Raw genomic sequence first — 20,114 nt, 5'->3', positions numbered from 1 at the left:
GTCTATTATACCTGTGTTATCTGAAATCTTTTCTGTATATGTTTATTAATAATAAGATTATTCCAATCTCTCTGTATCAACATTGTTATTTTGTTTGTAACTTTGGAAAATTAATAAAAAGATTTAAAAAAGAAAGAAAGACAATTTCACTGAAGGCCAGGAAAAGAAATACACACTGGCTCAGTTCTGAAACAAATTCATATTTCTTACCAGGCTTCAGAAATAAGCCATTCAGTCTATCCAGTCTCCGCAGTTCTCAGAATAACCCCATCAGCCCCATTTCTGCACACACTTGCAGTACTTTCCTGTTACTGACTCTCTTCCACAGTCATCATCTCCTCAAAGTAAAATTATCAATGTACAAATATGCCACACTGAGATTCATTTTCTTACAGGTATTCACAATAGAATCAACTGCACACCAATGGCTGACAAACAACCAATATGCGCAAAAGAAGATAAACAGCCAAATACATTTAAAAAAACTAAGACAGGTTGAATACCCCTTATCTGGAAGTGTTGTAGTTTTTTTTTTGCAGATTTTGAAATATGAGAGCTTGGGATCAAAATTATTTCCACTCAGAATTTGTGCGCTACTAGTAAGCAGTCTTTGTCTTGTACTCGTACTGATGCAGCCGTTCAACGTGTTAAGATTTTAATCCGTGACCTTCTTGTCAAACATATCAATGAATTTTTCAGCTGCTTCGTGAACAGATGTTTTAGCACCAGAAATTTTAAAAATTTAATACTGTGAATTGTAGTTAAATTTCTGCAGTCAGTCTGCTTAATATTCACAATTAGCTTCAATTTTCAATTCGTCACGACAGATCTTTCCTTGTTTCAATATCAGCATACTGCTAAATGGCATATGTTCACTCTGACACTGATGAATCCACTCTTTCAATACACGATCCAGATCTTAATTTTTCATTTAATGCGTTTTCTCCCCCCCCCTTATTTTTCATTTACGTTTATTACATATGCGAGGTCACTTCTCAGAACTGTCTGTGGTGTACACTGCCTGGGAACATCCCCAGTGCCCTGTGGAATTTTCTATTTGTGACATCACTTCAGTGCTCAAAAATAATTGGATTTTTGGAGGTTTTCAGATAAGGGGTACTCAACCTGTAATAAATAGGTAAGTAAATAATCTTGAGAAAATTAGTTGCAGAGTTCTTGAAAGTTAGTCCATAAGTTGTGTTTGGTGATCAGTTCAGTGCCGTAGTGAGTAAAGTCACCCACGCTGATTAAGAAGCCTGATGACTGAAAAGCAATAACTGTTCCTGAACCTGGTGGTATGGGACCGAAGGCTCCCGTGCCTCCTTCCCAATGGGTGCGATAAGAAAAGAGCAGAGCCTGGATGGTGGGGGTTCTTCTTTTATCTGGCATGGTCCTTGTAGGTGTGCTCAATGTGGGCAGGGGTGTACTGTGATGGCTGGGTTCTCTACCACTACCACAATGAAGGATATTTACAGTAGCTAATAACCTGCTAGCCAGCATGTCTTTGCAATGTGGGAGGGAAATGGAAGACTGGGGAAACCCAATTAGTCACAAGTGCAACTCTATGCAGACTGAACTCAAGGTCAGCATGGAACCCAGACTGGGCACTGGGCAGCAGCAGTAACTATACCATTGTGATGCATCTTTACAGGTTCATTGCTTTTCGCCAAAGTCTAACACATTCCATGGAAGGACCATCAGCTACACAAGTAACAGAGAGCAGAGCAAGTATATATTGAATCTCAATGCCCTCATCAGAATCATTCTTCTAAGTTGCCCCAGCAGATGAGTTGTCTTCCAACTCGCTGACTACTGCTACATCAAGGAGCGCACCAGGCACGCATCTTTGATAAAAGTTATCGTATCTACTATGATATCAGCAAGGAGCAGTTTGAATCTAGCACTGCTGGCTTCCCTCAAGTGAAGGCAACCATTCAATGCAACTGAGCATTCCTTTATTAACTTTTCATCAGCTTGTACACAAACATGTATGTCATTGTCAACCACAAGGAAAAACCTTTTGATCTTGGTGGAAAAAAAAACAGACTTAAGGTGACTTGCATTACATACCAAGCGCATATGGAGACCTCATCATTGCACACTGTGCATTACTTGCAAGTGGATGACAGTAGGAATGACAAGAAAACAGGAGTAGTAGGCCACTTAGCTTCTCAAGTCCGCCCTGGCATTCAGTAAAATCATGGCTGATCTGTTCTGGATCCAGCTCCTTCTGCACGGTTTCACATGAATGTCAACTCCGCAAACTTTTAAATATTTATCTCCACCTTAAACATTTCTAATAATCTGGCCTCTAGCACTCTCAGGGGCTGAGTATTCCAGGGAAACTTCTACATGCCTCAGTTTAAAAATAATCACCCCCTTATTTTTTTTTTTTAAAAAGCAACATTCTCTTTCTACAACTCTCACATTAATGTTAACAGTCCAACATCTACCCATCAGGCTCCCCAAGAATTCTTTGTCACCTCTCTTTCTACTAAACTCCAAGGAATACAAACCCAACCCCGTTGATACGGCAACCTTTCATCCCAGATATTATCCTAGAAATGTTCTTTAGACTGCCTGTAGTACTACTAGATTCTCCTTTCCCCCCTATAAGGATTCACTTAACCTTAGAGTGTTAAAATATCTCTGCATATTGTAATGAACAGTGCCTCACTTAAGGATTTAGACTTCTGTCCAAAATCCTTTTATTGAGATGTTGACATAGTTTGCAGATCATGATGTCAACAATCCTGTGAGATCATAAAATTCCTTCCAATGTTCCCCACTGCAGGGGGTTGACACTGCTGGAGTAGACTAATGCAGTCACTTCCCACCTATCATCTCTCTCATTAACCTCAACTTGCACATTTCCAAGTGAGCGTGGGAGACCCACTCTCCCCCTCAGCTTATGATGTCTTTCTGACAACTACTAGGTGTGTACATTGATATTGTGTGGCTACCTTAGGAAAGCTGTCTTGAACCGCTGATACCCTCCTTTGAATGTTACATAGAGAAGTGCAAAGTTGGACAAGGTCTCGTGGTAAAATGGACAGATTTCATTTTAATGTTTTTGCTGGTTTAGAAGAAATGCAAAACACCATTTCAGTCTGAATTTTGGTTAAATTCATATTGCTTTTATGAGAGACCCATTTAGAAGGGTGGCAAATGTCGATACATTTCCGCAAAAAAAATATTTTCAGTCAAGTTTCTGGGGATATACTTTCAGCTGCTTTAATTTCATTTTTTCTTTTCTTCACAATTAGAAAGATAGTATCGTACAGCTCCAAACAGAGATATGGGCTTATACCCGATTGAGTTTGCCAGCTTTACATTGAGAGAACTGAGTTCTGATGCTGAGCAAATGACAAAGCCCTGCAATGAGGATAGCAGTTAGAAATTAGCTAGATTTTGAGGTCTGGCTGGTTTAAATGAATGAAATAGTCTCAGTAGTTTAGGAAGAAGCACAAATTTACATCTGAAAGATCTGCATTATATCGTGCAATTATAGAAGCAGTTACACACACACAAAATGCTGGAGGAACCCAGGTCAGGCAGCATCTATGCAAAAAAGTACAGTCAACGTTTTGGGCCGAAACCCTTCAGCTGGACTGGAGAAAAAAAGCAGCTATGTTGTTTTTTTAAATGTACATTGTGAATGGTGCTCACTACCAACAGAAATTAGACTTTAGAGAAATAAAAGCATGCCAAGTAGCAGAGAAATCCTATTATCGGGCTGGTAATCCAGAAAGTCTGAATTAAATGGTCAAGAACAAGTTCAAATTAAGTTCATTACATTTTAAACTTCTCATTTGCTTCACTACTGCCATTTAGTGAAGAAAATCATGACACCAGGCCACCAAGCTGATGGTTGTTGAAGATGTGTAATAATCCCCCCCACCCCCAGCTTGATCTGCCCATCCTTCACCCTTCCCTAACCCAGCAATCACTTTGGCCTCCTGTCTCATCATTTCCCCTTTCCTCATACCGGCTATCTATGCTCAGTGTTAATGCAGGGTTTTGATCTGAAACATTGACAATTCCTTCCTTTCTCCTCCACCTCCCCCCCACCCCCACAGATGCTGTGTGGCCCACTTAGTTCCTCAGCATCTGCAGTCTCATCCCTCCATGTGCAATAAATGCTCGTCTCATAAAAAATGAAAAATATTCTATATCAACTCCAAAGCAACTTTTAAAGAACACAATTATGTTGTTTCAAAGTTTAAGTACATTACTTTCATCTCCTTTCAATGTGGCAGTAGGAGGAGAAAGACAAATTGATTTTTCTGTCTGTGTTTTTTGAATGTGACAGTTGAATATATTATAAAGACAATAATATCCATACCATAATCAGGAGACCAGTAATTAAGGGCTCCTGATGCATAAATATAGACGATGTGTTTCACCACCTACAGATGCTGCTTGAGCCACTGGGTTTCTCCAGCAGATTGTTTGTTGAATATTAACCCATTCATCCCCACACAAAAAGGTTTAAGTACAAATGTTCATATTTTTCCATCAACACAAAGCTAATTATTTCAAATTACAAAACTCTCCTTTCTGTTGCACACAATTAAGGTACTCTTTTAAGCAGACAATTATTGCCAAAGTCTGCTTATACTTCCTTGGATACGTACTTTTGATTTTTCATAAATTGGCAGGTATCTGACACCTTTATGAAACATTTTCCAACCACCAAGAATATGGCCTCATCTTTAACAACTGTACTGAAGGAATATGCCTAGTTCAGGCAATATTTTAACACAAAGGATTTGATATGGCAAACTTTAATCATTGTGTCAATTTTGACCAAGCTCCTTTTATATCTAAAAACCCACCTGTCAAATAATACAATACATATTAAAACTCAAAATCTTTTTTTAAAACTCTCAATTAGGAATAGAGCTTGATAGAACTGAGAAATAATTCCAAATTATTCCATACAAAGATCATGAGTTAAAACAAAGCTACTGTCAACAGTAGACATCTCCCAAGACCATGCAAGGCCGGTGAATTCAGTTTTCAGTGCTTGAAATATACTTTCGGACATCCTGAAGGGGGGTTTTGTAAGAGAAATACATGTAATTCCTTACTCCCACCTCAAATAAATATAAGCCTTAATAGATTTCAAAGCAATAATTTGACCCCCCCCCATCAAATGGTGCATCAAATTGGACTCCTCCCTCAGTCAAGCATGTGGGTTCTGAAAACTTACAATTGCTACAAAAGTGTATGTGGATAGTCTGAAAATGCTGACGTAACTCTCCATGGGGGTCAGGTAGAGAGTTAACATTAATACTTACAATCAGAAGTTTTTAAAATGAAGAAATTTTGCCTAACAGCTGATTCATTGATAATCAGAGGGTATAGGCCCAAAGTAAGTTACAAACAAAATACAAGGAAAGATCTTTCGATTCTAGAAAGTTAGAAATAGAAAGTAAAATTCAGAAAATAATGGATCAAATCGAGATTCCAAATGCACTGGACATCCATTTTCAAATGCACACAGTCAGCAATACCAAAAGGTGAACAGCAGGATAATCGAAAAAAAAACATTATATTTGAAAAAATAAAGTTATCCTTTCCACTTTCAATCTTTTGCATACCTAAATCAAAGGCTTGATTGGTATGCATTCAAAAGTCCCATTGAACCACAAGATTATTGGCCAGTCCAAGACTTTCAAGTGGTTAATGAAACATTTAATTCAAGTAGGCACGCACTAAATATCTAAGAGACTGACAGAAAGCCTACACCTCCATAGGAGCTAAAGGGAGCCGACTACAGCCTGAAGCTGCATCAGTCCATTGTTTTGTTTTAAAAGTTTAATTCTAAAGCACTTTCAAAATATTTTTATTCCCCCACCAGCTAAGGTTAAGAAGACTCCCAATTCCTCTTGGCTACTGAGCCATATTAATTCACAAGTTTGTTATATTTGTTTACTTTTGTGGCCGTCACTCAGGCATGGCAGCGAGACTAGGACTATAGGCACCAGTCTGACAGCAGCCTGTGATCCCAGTCACACACCCACAAGGTTGATGGACAGCTCTGAAGGTAAACAATCTTTACTGTCTTAGGGCTTTGGAAAAATGTGTTTAAAAATGAAATAAGTTGAGACATTGTGGTTTTAAAGTCAATATCCATAGCAAATAATATTATAACTTATTTTTGAGCACTGAAAAAGACAGAGCAAACTAAAGTCTGTTTAACAACTATACATTATTTCTCATGACACTAAATTGATTTCTGGAGCAATTAATTGCTGCCTTCCAAAAAAAGGTGTTCTATTTCTGGGGGAAAAGAAATGTTTTAATGGTGGGGCACCTTCACTGATCAAAGGTAACCTTTTATTCTCACATTACAGACTGTCCATTAATGACTTATGGTTGGATAAAGCCTCAGAATGTCTTCATACCCTATGTAGAAGTGGAGAGGTGCCGGTGTGCAGTTTGCCCACAATACCACATGTGGTTATGTTAAGGCAGATTGGGTACTTGAACTAACAAGAGAAATCAAATCACAAAGGTACAAGTCTGTGGTTTGATTCTGGTCCAACTAAAATGATGCATCTTAATTTAGAATAAATATACCACAAGTTAAACCTTGAAACTCAAACCTGCACAGAAACAATTTTGTGCTGAAGATACTAGTTTTATTAGAATGCATCAGGACCTTAAATTGGCAGTTCAACTGTGACAGTACAAAATATCTTGGCCTGACATTCTTCTAGTTTGAACGGACATTCACCCATCTTTAACTGATGCATCATGGAATGGTATGGCAACTGTATTACATGAATCAGCAAAAACAAAAAATTGAGGATTCAGCTGAGCACTTCTCAAAAGCCAACCTCCCCTCCAAAAACTCTGTCCATACTTCTTATTGCCTCGATAAAGCATCCAGCTTAATCATTGCCCAACAAATTCTGCACATTCTTCACCTCTCCCACCCCCAAATCTGGACGGAAATACAAAAATCTGAAAGCACAAACTACCAGGCTCAAAGACAGCTTCTATCCCACTGTTAGGAGATTCTGGAACAGTCCCTTAGTACAATAAAATGCATTCTTGACCACAATCTGCCTTTCTATGGTCTTGCACTTTTTTGTCTGCCTGCACTGTACTTTCTCTGCAATTGTAACAATATATATGGCATAATTGTTATCCTCGTACTTCCTCAATGTATTGATGTGATGGCATGATCTATATGATGTTTATCACTGTACCTCAGTACATATGACAATTATAAACAAATTTACCAAATGACAATGCAATTACCAACCCTACAGTTGGAGTTCTTTGAACTTTCCCACTTTGAGGTTTTAATTTTATCCTTTTGAACTTCAGGGACAAAGTTAAATGCTCACTGCAATTACATTGAGTTTTTGAATGAGACATTCAAAATTAGCTAACAAACTATCTGTACTTATAAAGAGTAAATGGTCATGTGCTGCCTAAACCCTTGTGCTGAAAAACAAGTGCAATGGAAATCAAATTCCTGAAAACAGATGTCAGTAGCAGATTCACCAGAAATTAAGATGACAAGATTATAGCCCAGGATCCCCACACTGCCAATGTACTCGAACAAATGTAGAACTTGAAATCATTTGGACAGATATCATCTCCTACAGCAAATATTGGATTAAAAGGAGTATGCAAGCCTGTCCTTAGAACCCACTTAGCTGCATACCATGGAAGCCACTGTCTGCATTTAAAGTATACATTCTAATTAATTTGCACATATTTTAAGCGGCAGATCTAAAAACCACTTCGTTGCTCTGATGACTGATTTATCCATCAAATTTAATGTGACTAAAAATATCGTTTGAAAATCTTTAGGCCCTCAAAATTCAAAGAGCACAGAAAGCTACCTCAAGTTTGAAACACCTAAAGTGTTGCCTTGGGCTTTGAGGATCAGATGGTCTGGTCTGCTGGATCCACGGTTCTGCAGTTTGGAAATATGCAGAGATGACTCATTCTCCTTAAATGGCCAAGTTGTCATCTCGAGCTATTTTGCTAAATAAAACAAGGAATTCAGTATCTTTGTAGGAGATAAAGATGGAGGAGGAGAGGGGATATGTTCTCAAACCACTGACAAGAATCAATGAAATACTGTTCACATGAATAATCAGCTCAAACGTTTTAAACATTATGGCCTTCATTAGCTTCTTTGTTGATGCTAATAATATGCATAATTTTAGTATAATGAAAGCAATTTCAGGCTCAGATATCAATATTTTTGTTGAAGCATCCTAACAACCTCTCCTTAGGCAGCCTATATGTTTGTAATGTATTTGTGACACTGATTAATTACACTCCTTGGCAATGCCTCATGCCAAAACAAATATTGCCATGGTTAAAATACATAATATCACTTACATAGTCTTTTATTTATAAAAAGGTCTGAACTCTACTCCATTTACCTTGATTAATGAATTCTTCCATTTTATCTTTAAAAGGCTGTAGATGTTCTTCTGGTGAAAGGCGGCAGACTTTTTCCATTTCTGTCTCACAAACTGCAACAAGAAAAAGTGGAAAAATAAAACACTCAGTGCCTGTTAACTCGCTGCAAGTTAGGTTGCTTCACACTTTGTAATGGAAGGTAGAATCAGACAGAACGTTTGGTGTTTCTTTTTTGCAAACCTATCCTAGGGGAGTGACGTTTGGGGCCCGGTGGGATATTGGGTGAAACAAAATAATTGCTAATTTTAATTTCACAAGACAAATTATTGAGAATATTTCCACAGAATTTGAACTGTCATTGCTTGCTAGCAGTGACATGATAAATTCATTAAAACTGTAGTGCCAAAGACATTATGCAGAAATATCCGACTCTCCATAAAACCATTTACCATATAACTTTAGTATAGTAATTGTAAATAAAATGCCTATTAATTTTTTTTTAAAAAAAGAAACTTGATTTGTTTGCAACAGGAAACCTATGAATGAGAACCATTAGCTTAATGTGCTTTCATAATCTAATGAGAAACTTTTGTTACAAACAAGAGAAAATCTGCAGATGCTGGAAATTCAAGCAACACACACAAAACGCTGGAAGAACTTAGCAGGCCAGGCAGCATCTATAGGGGAAAAAAAAGTAGTCGACGTTTCGGGCCAAAACCCTGCAGCAGAACTGGAGAAAAACAAGTCCTGTAGATTTGAAAGGTGAGAGGAGTAGATTTGAAAGGTGAGAGGAGGGGGAGAGAGAAGCACCAGTTGATAGCTGAAACTTTGAGGGGGAGGGATGAAGCAAAGAGTTAGGAAGTCGATTGGTGAAAGAGATAGAAGGCCATGGAAGAAAGGGGGAGGAGCACCAGAGGGAGGCGATGGGCAGGCAAGGAGATAACATAAGAGAGGGAAAAGGGGATGGGAAATGGTGGTTTGGGGGGGGGGGTGCAGAAGCATTACAGAAGTTTAAGAATTCAATGCTCACGCCATCAAGTTGGAGGCTGCCCAAACAGAATATAAGGTGTTGTTCCTCCAACCTAAGTGTGGCCTTATCCCAACATTAGAGGAGGCTATGGATGGACATATCAGAATGGGAATGGGAAGTGGAATTAAAATGGGCGGCCACTAGGAGATCCCGCTTTTTCTGGCGGACGGAGCGTAGATGCTTGGCGAAGCGCTCTCCCAAACTACGTCGGGTCTCACCGATGTACAAGAGGCCACACCGGGAGCACCGAGCACAGTATGTGAACCAACAGACTCACATGTGAAGTGTTGCCTCACCTGGAAGGACTCTTTGGGGCCCTGAATGGTAGTGAAGAAGGTGGCGTAGGGGCAGGTGAAGCACTTGTTCCGCTTGCAAAAATAAGTGCCAGGAGGGAGATCAGTGGGGACAGCCAGATTAAATGCTTGACCACACATCTCCTGAAGTTACTGTGGCACGAATGCTCAACATGACCAGGAACAATTCACTTGAGTATTTGCAACCCAAGTAAAAACTTCCTTTCATCTTCTATCTAATTTACATCTCCAACAATACAAAATTGAAAAAAAATCTTGAAAACTACGTCCAGCAATTTCATGAGGTGCAAATAGCAACTGCAAGGGAAATATTCAAATTTCAGGTGAATGATCAACACTGACATACTGCATGTTGTGAAATGTGTTGTTTTGTAACAGACTCCTCTAAAAAGTCAAAAAGCAGCAACTGCAGTGAAAATGGTGTGGCAGCTTGTTTGAAGAACGTGAGGAACAGCAGCTACAAGACTCCATGTTGCAATCTTGCTGCACCGAAGTGCCACCACATGGATAGTGACTAGGGCCCTTTTAGTCCGTGAGCCAGTAGGGTTGGTCGGCACCATCTGAGGGGAATAATGCTCATAGTGATTTTTGGCAAAGTATACATCTCTAGAGTTAGAAAATATGTGATAGCATTGCACCAGTGGTAGCTTTATTACTTCAAATAAGTAATCACTTTTGTATATATTCCATATTAATATCAGTACAATGGAAAATGTTACCCCCCCCCGCCCCAAAATGGTAAAAAAAAACTCATTTGGAGAGATTTCTGGAGTTTTATCAATGTCATGATATTTTCCACATTGTTGTATCAAATCAAAACAATCTTAAGCTTTTGTCATAGCATACAGAATTACAGTATAGTAATTCAAATGTGGGGTTCCACACGGCCATAACCTAGGCCCCATTTGATTGTAAAATGAATACATTTAATCAAAGACTGCTTTCCATACTTTCATAACCTATTAATCATAATTCTCCAAGTCTTCCACGTCTTCATCTGAACTTCCCACACTCTGAGGTGGATGCCTGGTTGTCACAGCCTGCCAGTCTACACATCAGTACACCTGAGGCCACCTGCAACACACATACATCTTGGGAGTGAACATTTTTTTGGACAGTTACAGGCCAGGAGATCCAGGATGGCATCGGGTGCTGGCTGACCTTCCATCCAGTGCACCACCAACTGTTCAGCTTCCTCTTCTCTCTCCATCTTCCATTCTCTGCCAACAGGGCTTGGCACTTGTGGGTCCTTCTCTAAACATCTTCTCCATATACCAGCCTGGTAGATGGCTCACTGTGCATGTTTTGTTAAGCAGTCCTTGCATGGTAGGAGTTGATGATCTTCAATTTCACCTGTTTTGGTACAGAAAAGGTGATACCTGAGCTCATTGACCTTGGTAGTCGATGTTTTTGGGGCATACAGGAGACATGTAAATGCCTCCAGTTTGTCCATCGGTTCTGGGGAGAGGTCCCATTCCTGACCCAACTTTAAGAATGTGTCCCGAGTTTCCCTGTTGCTGGTCAGAAGTTCCAGGGCACTTGTCTTCCTCTTGCCTGCAAAAACGATTAGTATCACATCCTGTATATGCGTGCAACCCAATGAGAGCCCTACAAACCTCTATGCCAACACTGGCAGCAACCTTACTGATGTCTACAAGCCTTGTACGGGTTCTAGTGCCACACTTTGGAAAGTGACTTTGGTCAGGAAGCTCCTCCACTGCCTCACCATCTGTGTGCGTGTGATACCTTGCAACTCATGACCAGTCTCTTCACCCTGTAGAGATCTTTCACTATTCTTGAAAGAGTTCTCCTTGTATGTGTCGAACACAACAACTATTCTGCTACTCTGACCGCCTTCCCTCAGAGCCACACCCAGAATTGTTGTGGCAACATCTGTGAAAGTAACTTGATCACCTTTCACTCTTTGGACCAAGTTAATTTCATCAACCACTGTAGCAGAGTTTCTTGGGAGTTGCTCTTCTACTGCTACATTTTTCTGCAAGGTTGTGGCTAAAGTAGCTTTATTTGTCTTTCTCAGCAATCCTTCTGGTGTGGACAGGGCCCAGGGCAGTGGTCCAAGGGGATGAGAAAGAATATCCTCCATACATGGGCTGCAGCCTTGTGCCATCACTATGATGCGTCCAAACAAAGACCTGTCTGCTTTCAAGATGATCGCCCTCCAATTTGATTTCACTTCTCTCTTCTTGCACATATCACTGAATGTTTTCAGCTTGTTGGTTTTCACTGGATCATGGAATTTCTTTGCTGGTGGGTCTTCCTCTAGTCTCTCATCCTTGAAGGTTGCATAGTATTGCTCACCAATCTCATATGCCTTCATCAGGTCAGAGGCAATGTCCTTGGGGGCTGCCTTTGCCGTAGAGATGCTAATGAGGTTCTGCTTCTCTGTAAATGGGTTGACCCATTCCTGTATGAGGCTAACCACTGCTGAAACTGCTTCCACATCTTTCTGGATTCTTGGCCGCTGCAGCTCCGCATGACAAAGCTCTGATTTGTTGCCTTGCACCATCTCCCTTAACCGTCCCAGGAATGCACTGTGGTGCTCAGCTATTATGTAGTAACACTTGATAGCTCCAGCATTCAGGCTGAACCGTGATGTGCCTTCAGGAGTCTGTGTGTCTTTGTTCACTGTGGCTTCAATAGCCTGGTCCACAGGGATCTGCCCAAAGGGGTTGTTACTTGACAGCTGCACTGAGAATTGGCCTGTCTTGAAGGCCTCATACACAGAAGGATTCTTCTCTGGGAGGTTCATCATCTGAGCAAAGTAAGGGGACAGGTACCTGGCATAATTCATCTTATCATAGGCAAAGCACAACGGGATCATGGTTCTTATAGTATGGAGGCTACCATGCAAGCTACCACCGCTGCAGTGCTATCACATATTTTCTAGCACTGGGGGTGTATACCTTGCCAAAAATCACTATAAGAATTATTCCCCCCAGACGGTACCGGTGGCCCAAATTCGGTCACAAGGTCACAGACTATTTGGTGCACCAAAGCAGTGCACCTACTGGAACACATTACCAGGTCCAAACCTCTCAAAACAAACAATATACTGCAAATCACTACTATACTCTAAAGGACAATTAAAAAAAAAAATCACAGGCCAATACAGAAGCCACACAGCCCACCACAGTCAGAGGTACTCTGACATAAAATGCACATCTGCTTTATTCCCATTTGCTGCAATAACTCTGCACCAGATCTATTCTCTGTTCCAACATTCATTCTGCAGTATACAATAGTGCTCTCCCAGACTAGTGACTAGTGGGGTACCGCAAGGCTCAGTGCTGGGACCCCAGTTGTTTACAATATATATTAATGACCTAGACGAGGGAATTAAATGCAGCATCTCCAAGTTTGTGGATGACACGAAGCTGGGCGGCAGCGGTAGCTGTGAGGAGGATGCAGGGTGACTTGGATAAGTTAGCTGAGTGGGCAAATTCACGGCAGATGCAATTTAATGTGGAAAAATGAGAGGTTATCCACTTTGGTGGTAAGAACAGGAAAATAGATTATTATCTGAATGGTGGCCGATTAGGAAAAGGGGAGGTGCATCTAGACCTGGGTGTCATTGTACACCAGTCATTGAAAGTGGGCATGCAGGTAAAGCAGGCGGTGAAAAAGGCGAATGATATGCTGGCATTTATAGCAAGAGGATTTGAGTACAGGAGCAGGGAGGTACTACTGCAGTTGTACAAGGCCTTGGAGAGACCACACCTGGAGTATTGTGTGCAGTTTTGGTCCCCTAATCTGAGGAAAGACATCCTTGCCATAGAGGGAGTACAAAGAAGGTTCACCAGATTGATTCTTGGGATGGCAGGATTTTCATATGATGAAAGACTGGATCGACTAGGCTTATACTCTCTGGAATTTAGAAGATTGAGGGGGGATCTGATTGAAATGTATAAAATTCTAAAGGGATTGGACAGGCTAGATGTAGGAAGATTGCTCCCGATTTTGGGGAAGTCCAGAACGAGGGGTCACAGTTTGAGGACAAAGGGGAAGCCTTTTAGGACCGAGATGAGGAAAAACTTCTTCACACAGAGAGTGGTGAATCTGTGGAATTCTCTGCCACAGGAAACAGTTGAGGCCAGTTCCTTGGCTATATGTAAGAGGGAGCTAGATATGGCCCTTGTGGCTAAAGGGATCAGGGGGTATGGAGAGAAGGCAGGTACAAGGTTCTGAGTTGGATGATCAGCCGTGATCATACTGAATGGCGGTGCAGGCTCAAAGGGCCGAATGGCCTACTCCTGCAGCAATTTTCTATGTTTCTAGACCCAACTCAAATGAGCAGAAAGTACATGCTTTTGAAATTGTAAGATAATTACAGCTTTACAAGGAAGCTACTTGAAAGCCATTATCTAATTACCTTAACTATTCTAACAGCAGGAACTTTCTTCCATATCCATCTTTAGGGCACTAAACATACACAGGAGCATGATCGAGTCGGGGGATGATACCGAGAAACACAAAGAGATCCAAAGGCTTGATCATAAGTTTTAAAAGAAACATCTTAACAAAGAGGAAAGAGGTGTAAAATGTGAATGTGACATGTGACTACAGCTGGTTGTAGCGAGGACTAAGCCTCAGGCCAAGTGCCGCCTGTTTACACCTGCCCAGCAGAGAGGTGGAGTAGGGGTGCCCCACGAGAGGCACTGTGGCACGGCATCCATGTTGGAGTCGTCGTTGCTCCCCATTGATTGTTCGGCAGAAGACAAGCTGTATTGTGTTCGACTGCAGACTGCTGCAACATTCACGGACTCAGGGTCTTGGACTACACTTAATGTGTGACTGGATTTTTCTGGTACCTTATATGTGCTTATGTTGTGTATGACTATTAGTACTATGTTTTGCACCTTGGCCCCAGATTTATGATGTTTCATTTGTCTGTATTCATGGGCATTTATGTATGGTCGAATGACAATTGAACTTTTACTTGCATAAGGCTCCAGAATTAACTTCAAGGATGTTTAAAAGACCAGAATTGGAGGAGAGCAAATAGTTGTATTTCATATTAAAACCATGACTCAAAGGATTTATTTAGTTATTGAGTAAAATTTAATAGCAAAATTTTTAAATATAAAGCAATATTTCAACGATTGACTGAGAAATGGGGAGAATGGGAAAGTAAAGTGGTAACGTTGCTTACAAATTCAAAGAGGAGAGGACCATCAACTACTTGATGTACTTGGCAACGCCAAAACATCTGAGAAAATTTAGAAAAACAAAATATAGAGAAACAGTACAGAAGTAGTCTAAGTATTTTAAAAATGAGTTTTCTTTCTGGATCATTTACTTTAAAAACAAAATTAAGTTGATTTTATTTCCTTGTGGGATTAAGCAGAGTTCATGAATTTACAAGGTGGCACAGTGCAAAACAAGGATGTAGCGGACGGCATTTTGTTAGAACTTCTGCCAAACAACCACATTCTGTGACAGTGACTTCATTGTGGGAATATTTGACTCTGCCTCAATGTCACCTGCCTACAGCTGTCTAGTTATAAGTTCCTTGTTGCTCAGACCAAACCTCTAAGCAGAGTGTCTACTTAGACTGAACAGACCGTATTTAGCCACAGACGTTTGCTTAACAGAGAGAAGGCGACAGGCAGACAGTCTTTGCAGTCTGTTTGCTCAGTTTGCAGTCATTTATCTAAATGAGGAACAGGACTCCAAAACCTTGGATCAATATTTCCATCAATATTCTTTCAGGGACATGCACAACTTTTAAGGAATCAACTTTACAAACTCTACAGAATAAATGCTCACCTCCAATTAGACCAACACAGACATCCCACCTCTCCCGGAAGTTCCGGGAGTCTCCCGCATATCGATTGTGGTTCCCTGACGCCCAGAAATTATATACAATATGCCGGAAATAGATTTTTTTTTGAGGGGGAGAGCAAGCATCCTGATTGGTCTCTCTTCTTGCTAAGAGTGGTCCCCAACCACCGGGCCACGAGGAAACAGATGATTTGGCGATATGAAACGATATGAGTCAGCTGCACCTTTCCTCATTCCCTGTCACGCCCACTGTTGAACTTTAACGCACGTGAGGTCATCAGTGACCCAAGACGTGCAAAGTAATGGGTCCGTGACCCATTTGTGAATGTTTCCGGTGAATCACCCATGTCAGTGCGGAAAAAGTGATCAGAGATTAAGGGAGCTAGGGCTTTACTCTTTGGAGAGGAGACATGATAGAGATGTACAAGATAATAAGAGGAATAGATAGAGTGGATAGCCAGCGCCTCTTCCCCAGGGCATCACTGCTCAATACAAGAGGATATGGCTTTAAGGTAAGGGGTGGGAAGTTCAAGGGAGATATTAGAGGAAGGTTTTTTACTCAGAGAGTGGTTGGTGCGTGGAATACACTGCCTGAGTCAGTGGTGGAGGCAGATACACTAGTGAAGCTTAAGAGACGACTAGACAGGTATGTGGAGGAATTTAAGGTGGAGGCTTATATGGGAGGCAGGATTTGAGGGTCGGCACAACATTGAGGGCTGAAGGGCCTGTACTGTGCTGTACTATTCTATGTTCTATGAAAAAGATCAACTCCTCGAGCTTGCAAATGATAGCGCACTGAAAAGTATATTTGACATAACATCACTGCTGGCATTCTGGATCAAAGTCAAGGCTGAATATCCTGAGATAGCCATGAAAGCACTGAAAACGTTGCTTACATTTCCAACATCATATCGCTGCGAAGCGGAGTTTTCTGCAATGAATGCAACGGAAACTAAATTGCGGAATAGACTGGACATAAGGAACTCCCCTTTGAGTATCGCTGTCTCCCATCACCCCTCGATAGGACTGTCTTGCTGCAGGAAAACAAGCCCAGGGCTCCAACTGATTTAGCGATATTGGTGTGTTGCAATGATTTTATATGTTTATACGAGAAAAATATGCACTCTGTATTTAATATCCAAACGTTACTTAAAATGTTATGATACTATTGACTTATAAGTGACATAATTCAGTGGTCCCCAACCTCCAGGCCGCGAAGAATACAGCGGTGGCCAGAACGCCCCCAGCACATCTTTAAGGAAAAAGCCGAAATAAAGCAGCTAATTAATTAGGTGCCACCCGGCACTTAAGTGTCGGCCCAGATCAGAGATGACTGCCGATTGCATCATCTCTGATCTGGGTCGACACTTGTGTTCCGAGTGGCACCTAATCAATTAGGTTGTTTATTTCGGCTTTATTCTTAAAGATGTGCAGGGTGCGTTCTGGCTACCACTGCATTCTTCGCGGCCCGGAGGTTTGGAACTACTGTTATAATTGACTTATCAGTACATTCATGCAAGGAAATATGATAAACCCCTTTAGAAACAAAGTTGAGTGTATTAGCCACTTACAAGTGACTTATAGTTGACTTATCACCTATATTCCAGTCGCATTTATCACCAACCTCCTTCCCGCCCCCCCACCACACCCCCGGGTCGGCTGGTCCGCAAGAATATTGTCAATATTAAACCGGTCTGCGGTGCAAAAAAGGTTGGGGACCCCTGATTTAAACTAGCTGGCTAGCTGCCAAGCAGCTACTATTGATGTCCTACATGATGAGGCCAAACTCCCTGTAGACGTGCTTAAAGTTGTAATAGAATAAACATGATAATATAAGTACATATTTTGATGTCACATTTGCTGCATATTTTATTAATGACCTGGATGTGGGAGTAGAAGGGTGAGTTGGCAAGTTTGCAGATGACACAAATGTTGATAGTGTAGACGGTTGTCGAAGATTGCAGAGAGACATTGATAGGATGCAGAAGTGGGCTGAGAAGTGGCAGATGGTGTTCAACCCAGAGAAGTGTGAGGTGGTACACTTTGGAAGGATAAATTCCAAGGCAGAGTACAAAGTAAATGGCAGGATACTTGGTAGTGTGCAGGAGCAGAGAGATCTGGGGATACATGTCCACAGATCCCTGAAAGTTGCCTCACAGGTGGATAGGGTAGTTAAGAAAGCTTATGGGGTGTTAGCTTTCATAAGTCGAGGGATAGAGTCGCGAGGTAATGATGCAGCTCTGTAAAACTCTGGTTAGGCCTCACTTGGAGTACTGTGTCCAGTTCTGGTTACCTCACTATAGGAAGGATGTGGAAGCATTGGAAAGGGTACAGAGGAGATCTACCAGGATGCTGCCTGGTTTAGAGAGTACGCATTATGATCAGAGATTAAGGGAGCTAGGGCTTTACTCTTTGGAGAGGAGGAGGATGAGAGGAGACATGATAGAGGTGTACAAGATAATAAGAGGAATAGATAGAGTGGATAGCCAGTGCCTCTTCCCCAGGGCACCACTGCTCAATACAAGAGGACATGGCTTTAAGGTAAGGGGTGGGAAGTTCAAGGGGATATTAGAGGAAGGTTTTTTACTCAGAGAGTGGTTGGTGTGTGGAATGCACTGCCTGAGTCAGTGGTGGAGGCAGATACACTAGTGAAGTTTAAGAGACTACTAGAAAGGTATATGGAGGAATTTAAGGTGAGGGCTTACATGGGAGGCAGGGTTTGAGGGTCAGCACAACATTGAGGGCCGAAGGGCCTGTACTGTGCTGTACTATTCTATTTTCTATATACCCAACTTGGTTTACAGATTAGACAAAATCACTAAACAAAGTATTACATACATCCTTGGAGGTCAATGGGGAGGGGGGGGTAGGGGGTAGATATGGGGTTGTAGGGGGCGGGGGTGCTACCTCCCTGAAATGAGTTTTTGTAGGGTGGGATGTCTGCCAACATCTTTCAAAAAACTAAAGATAAATGGCTCAAATGCAGCCCAAAGCATATCCTATAACATCGATGCAAACTTAACAGAAGAGAAAGTTGAAACTGCACCACTGAGGGCAAGTGTCTAAAGCACTTACTTGATTGTAATCAGACAAGAACTGACACCACTCCAAAGGTGACTAAAAGTTCCTCCAAAGGTGACTAAAAGTTCCTCCAAAGAAGGAAGCCTTTGGTGATGTGGTGCAGTGAATGAGAAGCAAAAATACAAAAACAAACACCAGCAAATTTGCACTTATTCAAAGGATGAGAAAGTCGATGTCAAGTTTATAAATTTTTTGATGGGCTGGAGATCACCCCTTTCACCAAAGGCATGCCCCTTCTCATTGTTACCATCAGGAAGGAGGTAGAGAAACCTGAAGGCACACACTCAGTGATAAATAAATAAATGTGTGTGTATATGTATATATTATATACATACACACACAATATATATATATATATATATATATATATATACACACACACACATATACACACGCTTACAGTAATTGACTTATACTTTTTTCCTATACTATCATGTATTGCATTGTACTGCTGCTGTTAAGTTACGAAATTTCTGACACATGTCGGTGATAATAAACTTGATTCTGACCAGAGTTAGGGGAAAACTGAGCCTCTTGGGAGGGAGGCAAGCCTGACAGAATCCACAGAGATGGGGAGCAAAATTAGGTAGTGATGTGAACATGAAGGCACAACTTTGAATCTAGGAAGCGAGTTGGCTGTGTCAAGACTGTAGGCAGCAGGATTGTCTGCATGTTATTGAAAAAATCCAAGGTGTTTCACCTGCAGTAAATAAAATTATCACAGGTTTACTACATTACCACAGGAAGCTTCAAAGTTGTAGCATGAAATCCAAAGCAAGGGATACTCGTATCGATATCACAACTTGGTATCTAGATCATCACGGCACTACCCACAACTGCAAGAAATTAGAGTTGTGAACAGCCTAGTTTATCACAAAGACCAGCTCCCTTCCACTGACTGTCTACATATCTCACTACATCAGGAAAACAACGCACATAATCAAAGACTTATCCTAAACCTGGCATTCCCTCTTCTCCCTTCCATTGGGCAGATGATACAAATACTTGAAAATATGCACCACCAGGCTCACAGAAAGCTTTCTGTTATAAGATTCTTGAATGGATCTCTTGTATGATAAAGAACTCCTGATCTATTACTCTTCCTCATCATGAACCTTGCACCCTATTTGTCCCCCTATATTTTCTCTCTATACCATTCTGTTTTCTCCTTTTCCATTACCTTGAGGTAATTATGGAATGATCTGTCTGGATGGCATGTGAACATATTTTCACCATCTCAGTATATGTGACAGTTATGAAACTTAACAACATACTGATTGGCTCAGTAGGATAACTGAAGACAAGGTAAATGAGCTGAAAATTAGAAAACTAAGAACTAGGCCACAGTTCTTAATGTGGATGAAAATAGACAAAAGTTAGATTGCTTTCACTTACCTGATGCAGAATGTCACAAGTGGCAGGGCCACAACACTCAGCTTATATGTAGCTATAAACATCCTAAGAACAAGCATTTCAATCTTGCATTA

The 20,114-nt window shown here is 41.0% G+C and overlaps 1 protein-coding gene across 1 annotated transcript in view; it reads right to left on the bottom strand.

Annotated features, from left to right (window-relative positions):
* fmn2b (formin 2b) overlaps positions 1-20,114 on the bottom strand; it is a 469,810-nt gene that overhangs the window by 145,997 nt on the left and 303,699 nt on the right. The window contains exon 15 of the mRNA XM_072266855.1: positions 8,421-8,513. Within this exon, the coding sequence (XP_072122956.1) occupies positions 8,421-8,513 (93 nt within the window). The remainder of the gene's footprint in view (positions 1-8,420; positions 8,514-20,114) is intronic.

The sequence above is a fragment of the Mobula birostris genome, chromosome 8 (genome assembly GCF_030028105.1).
Source record: "Mobula birostris isolate sMobBir1 chromosome 8, sMobBir1.hap1, whole genome shotgun sequence".
NCBI classification, from domain to species: Eukaryota; Metazoa; Chordata; class Chondrichthyes; order Myliobatiformes; family Myliobatidae; genus Mobula; species Mobula birostris.
This window is presented reverse-complemented; position numbering and strand designations above follow the sequence as displayed.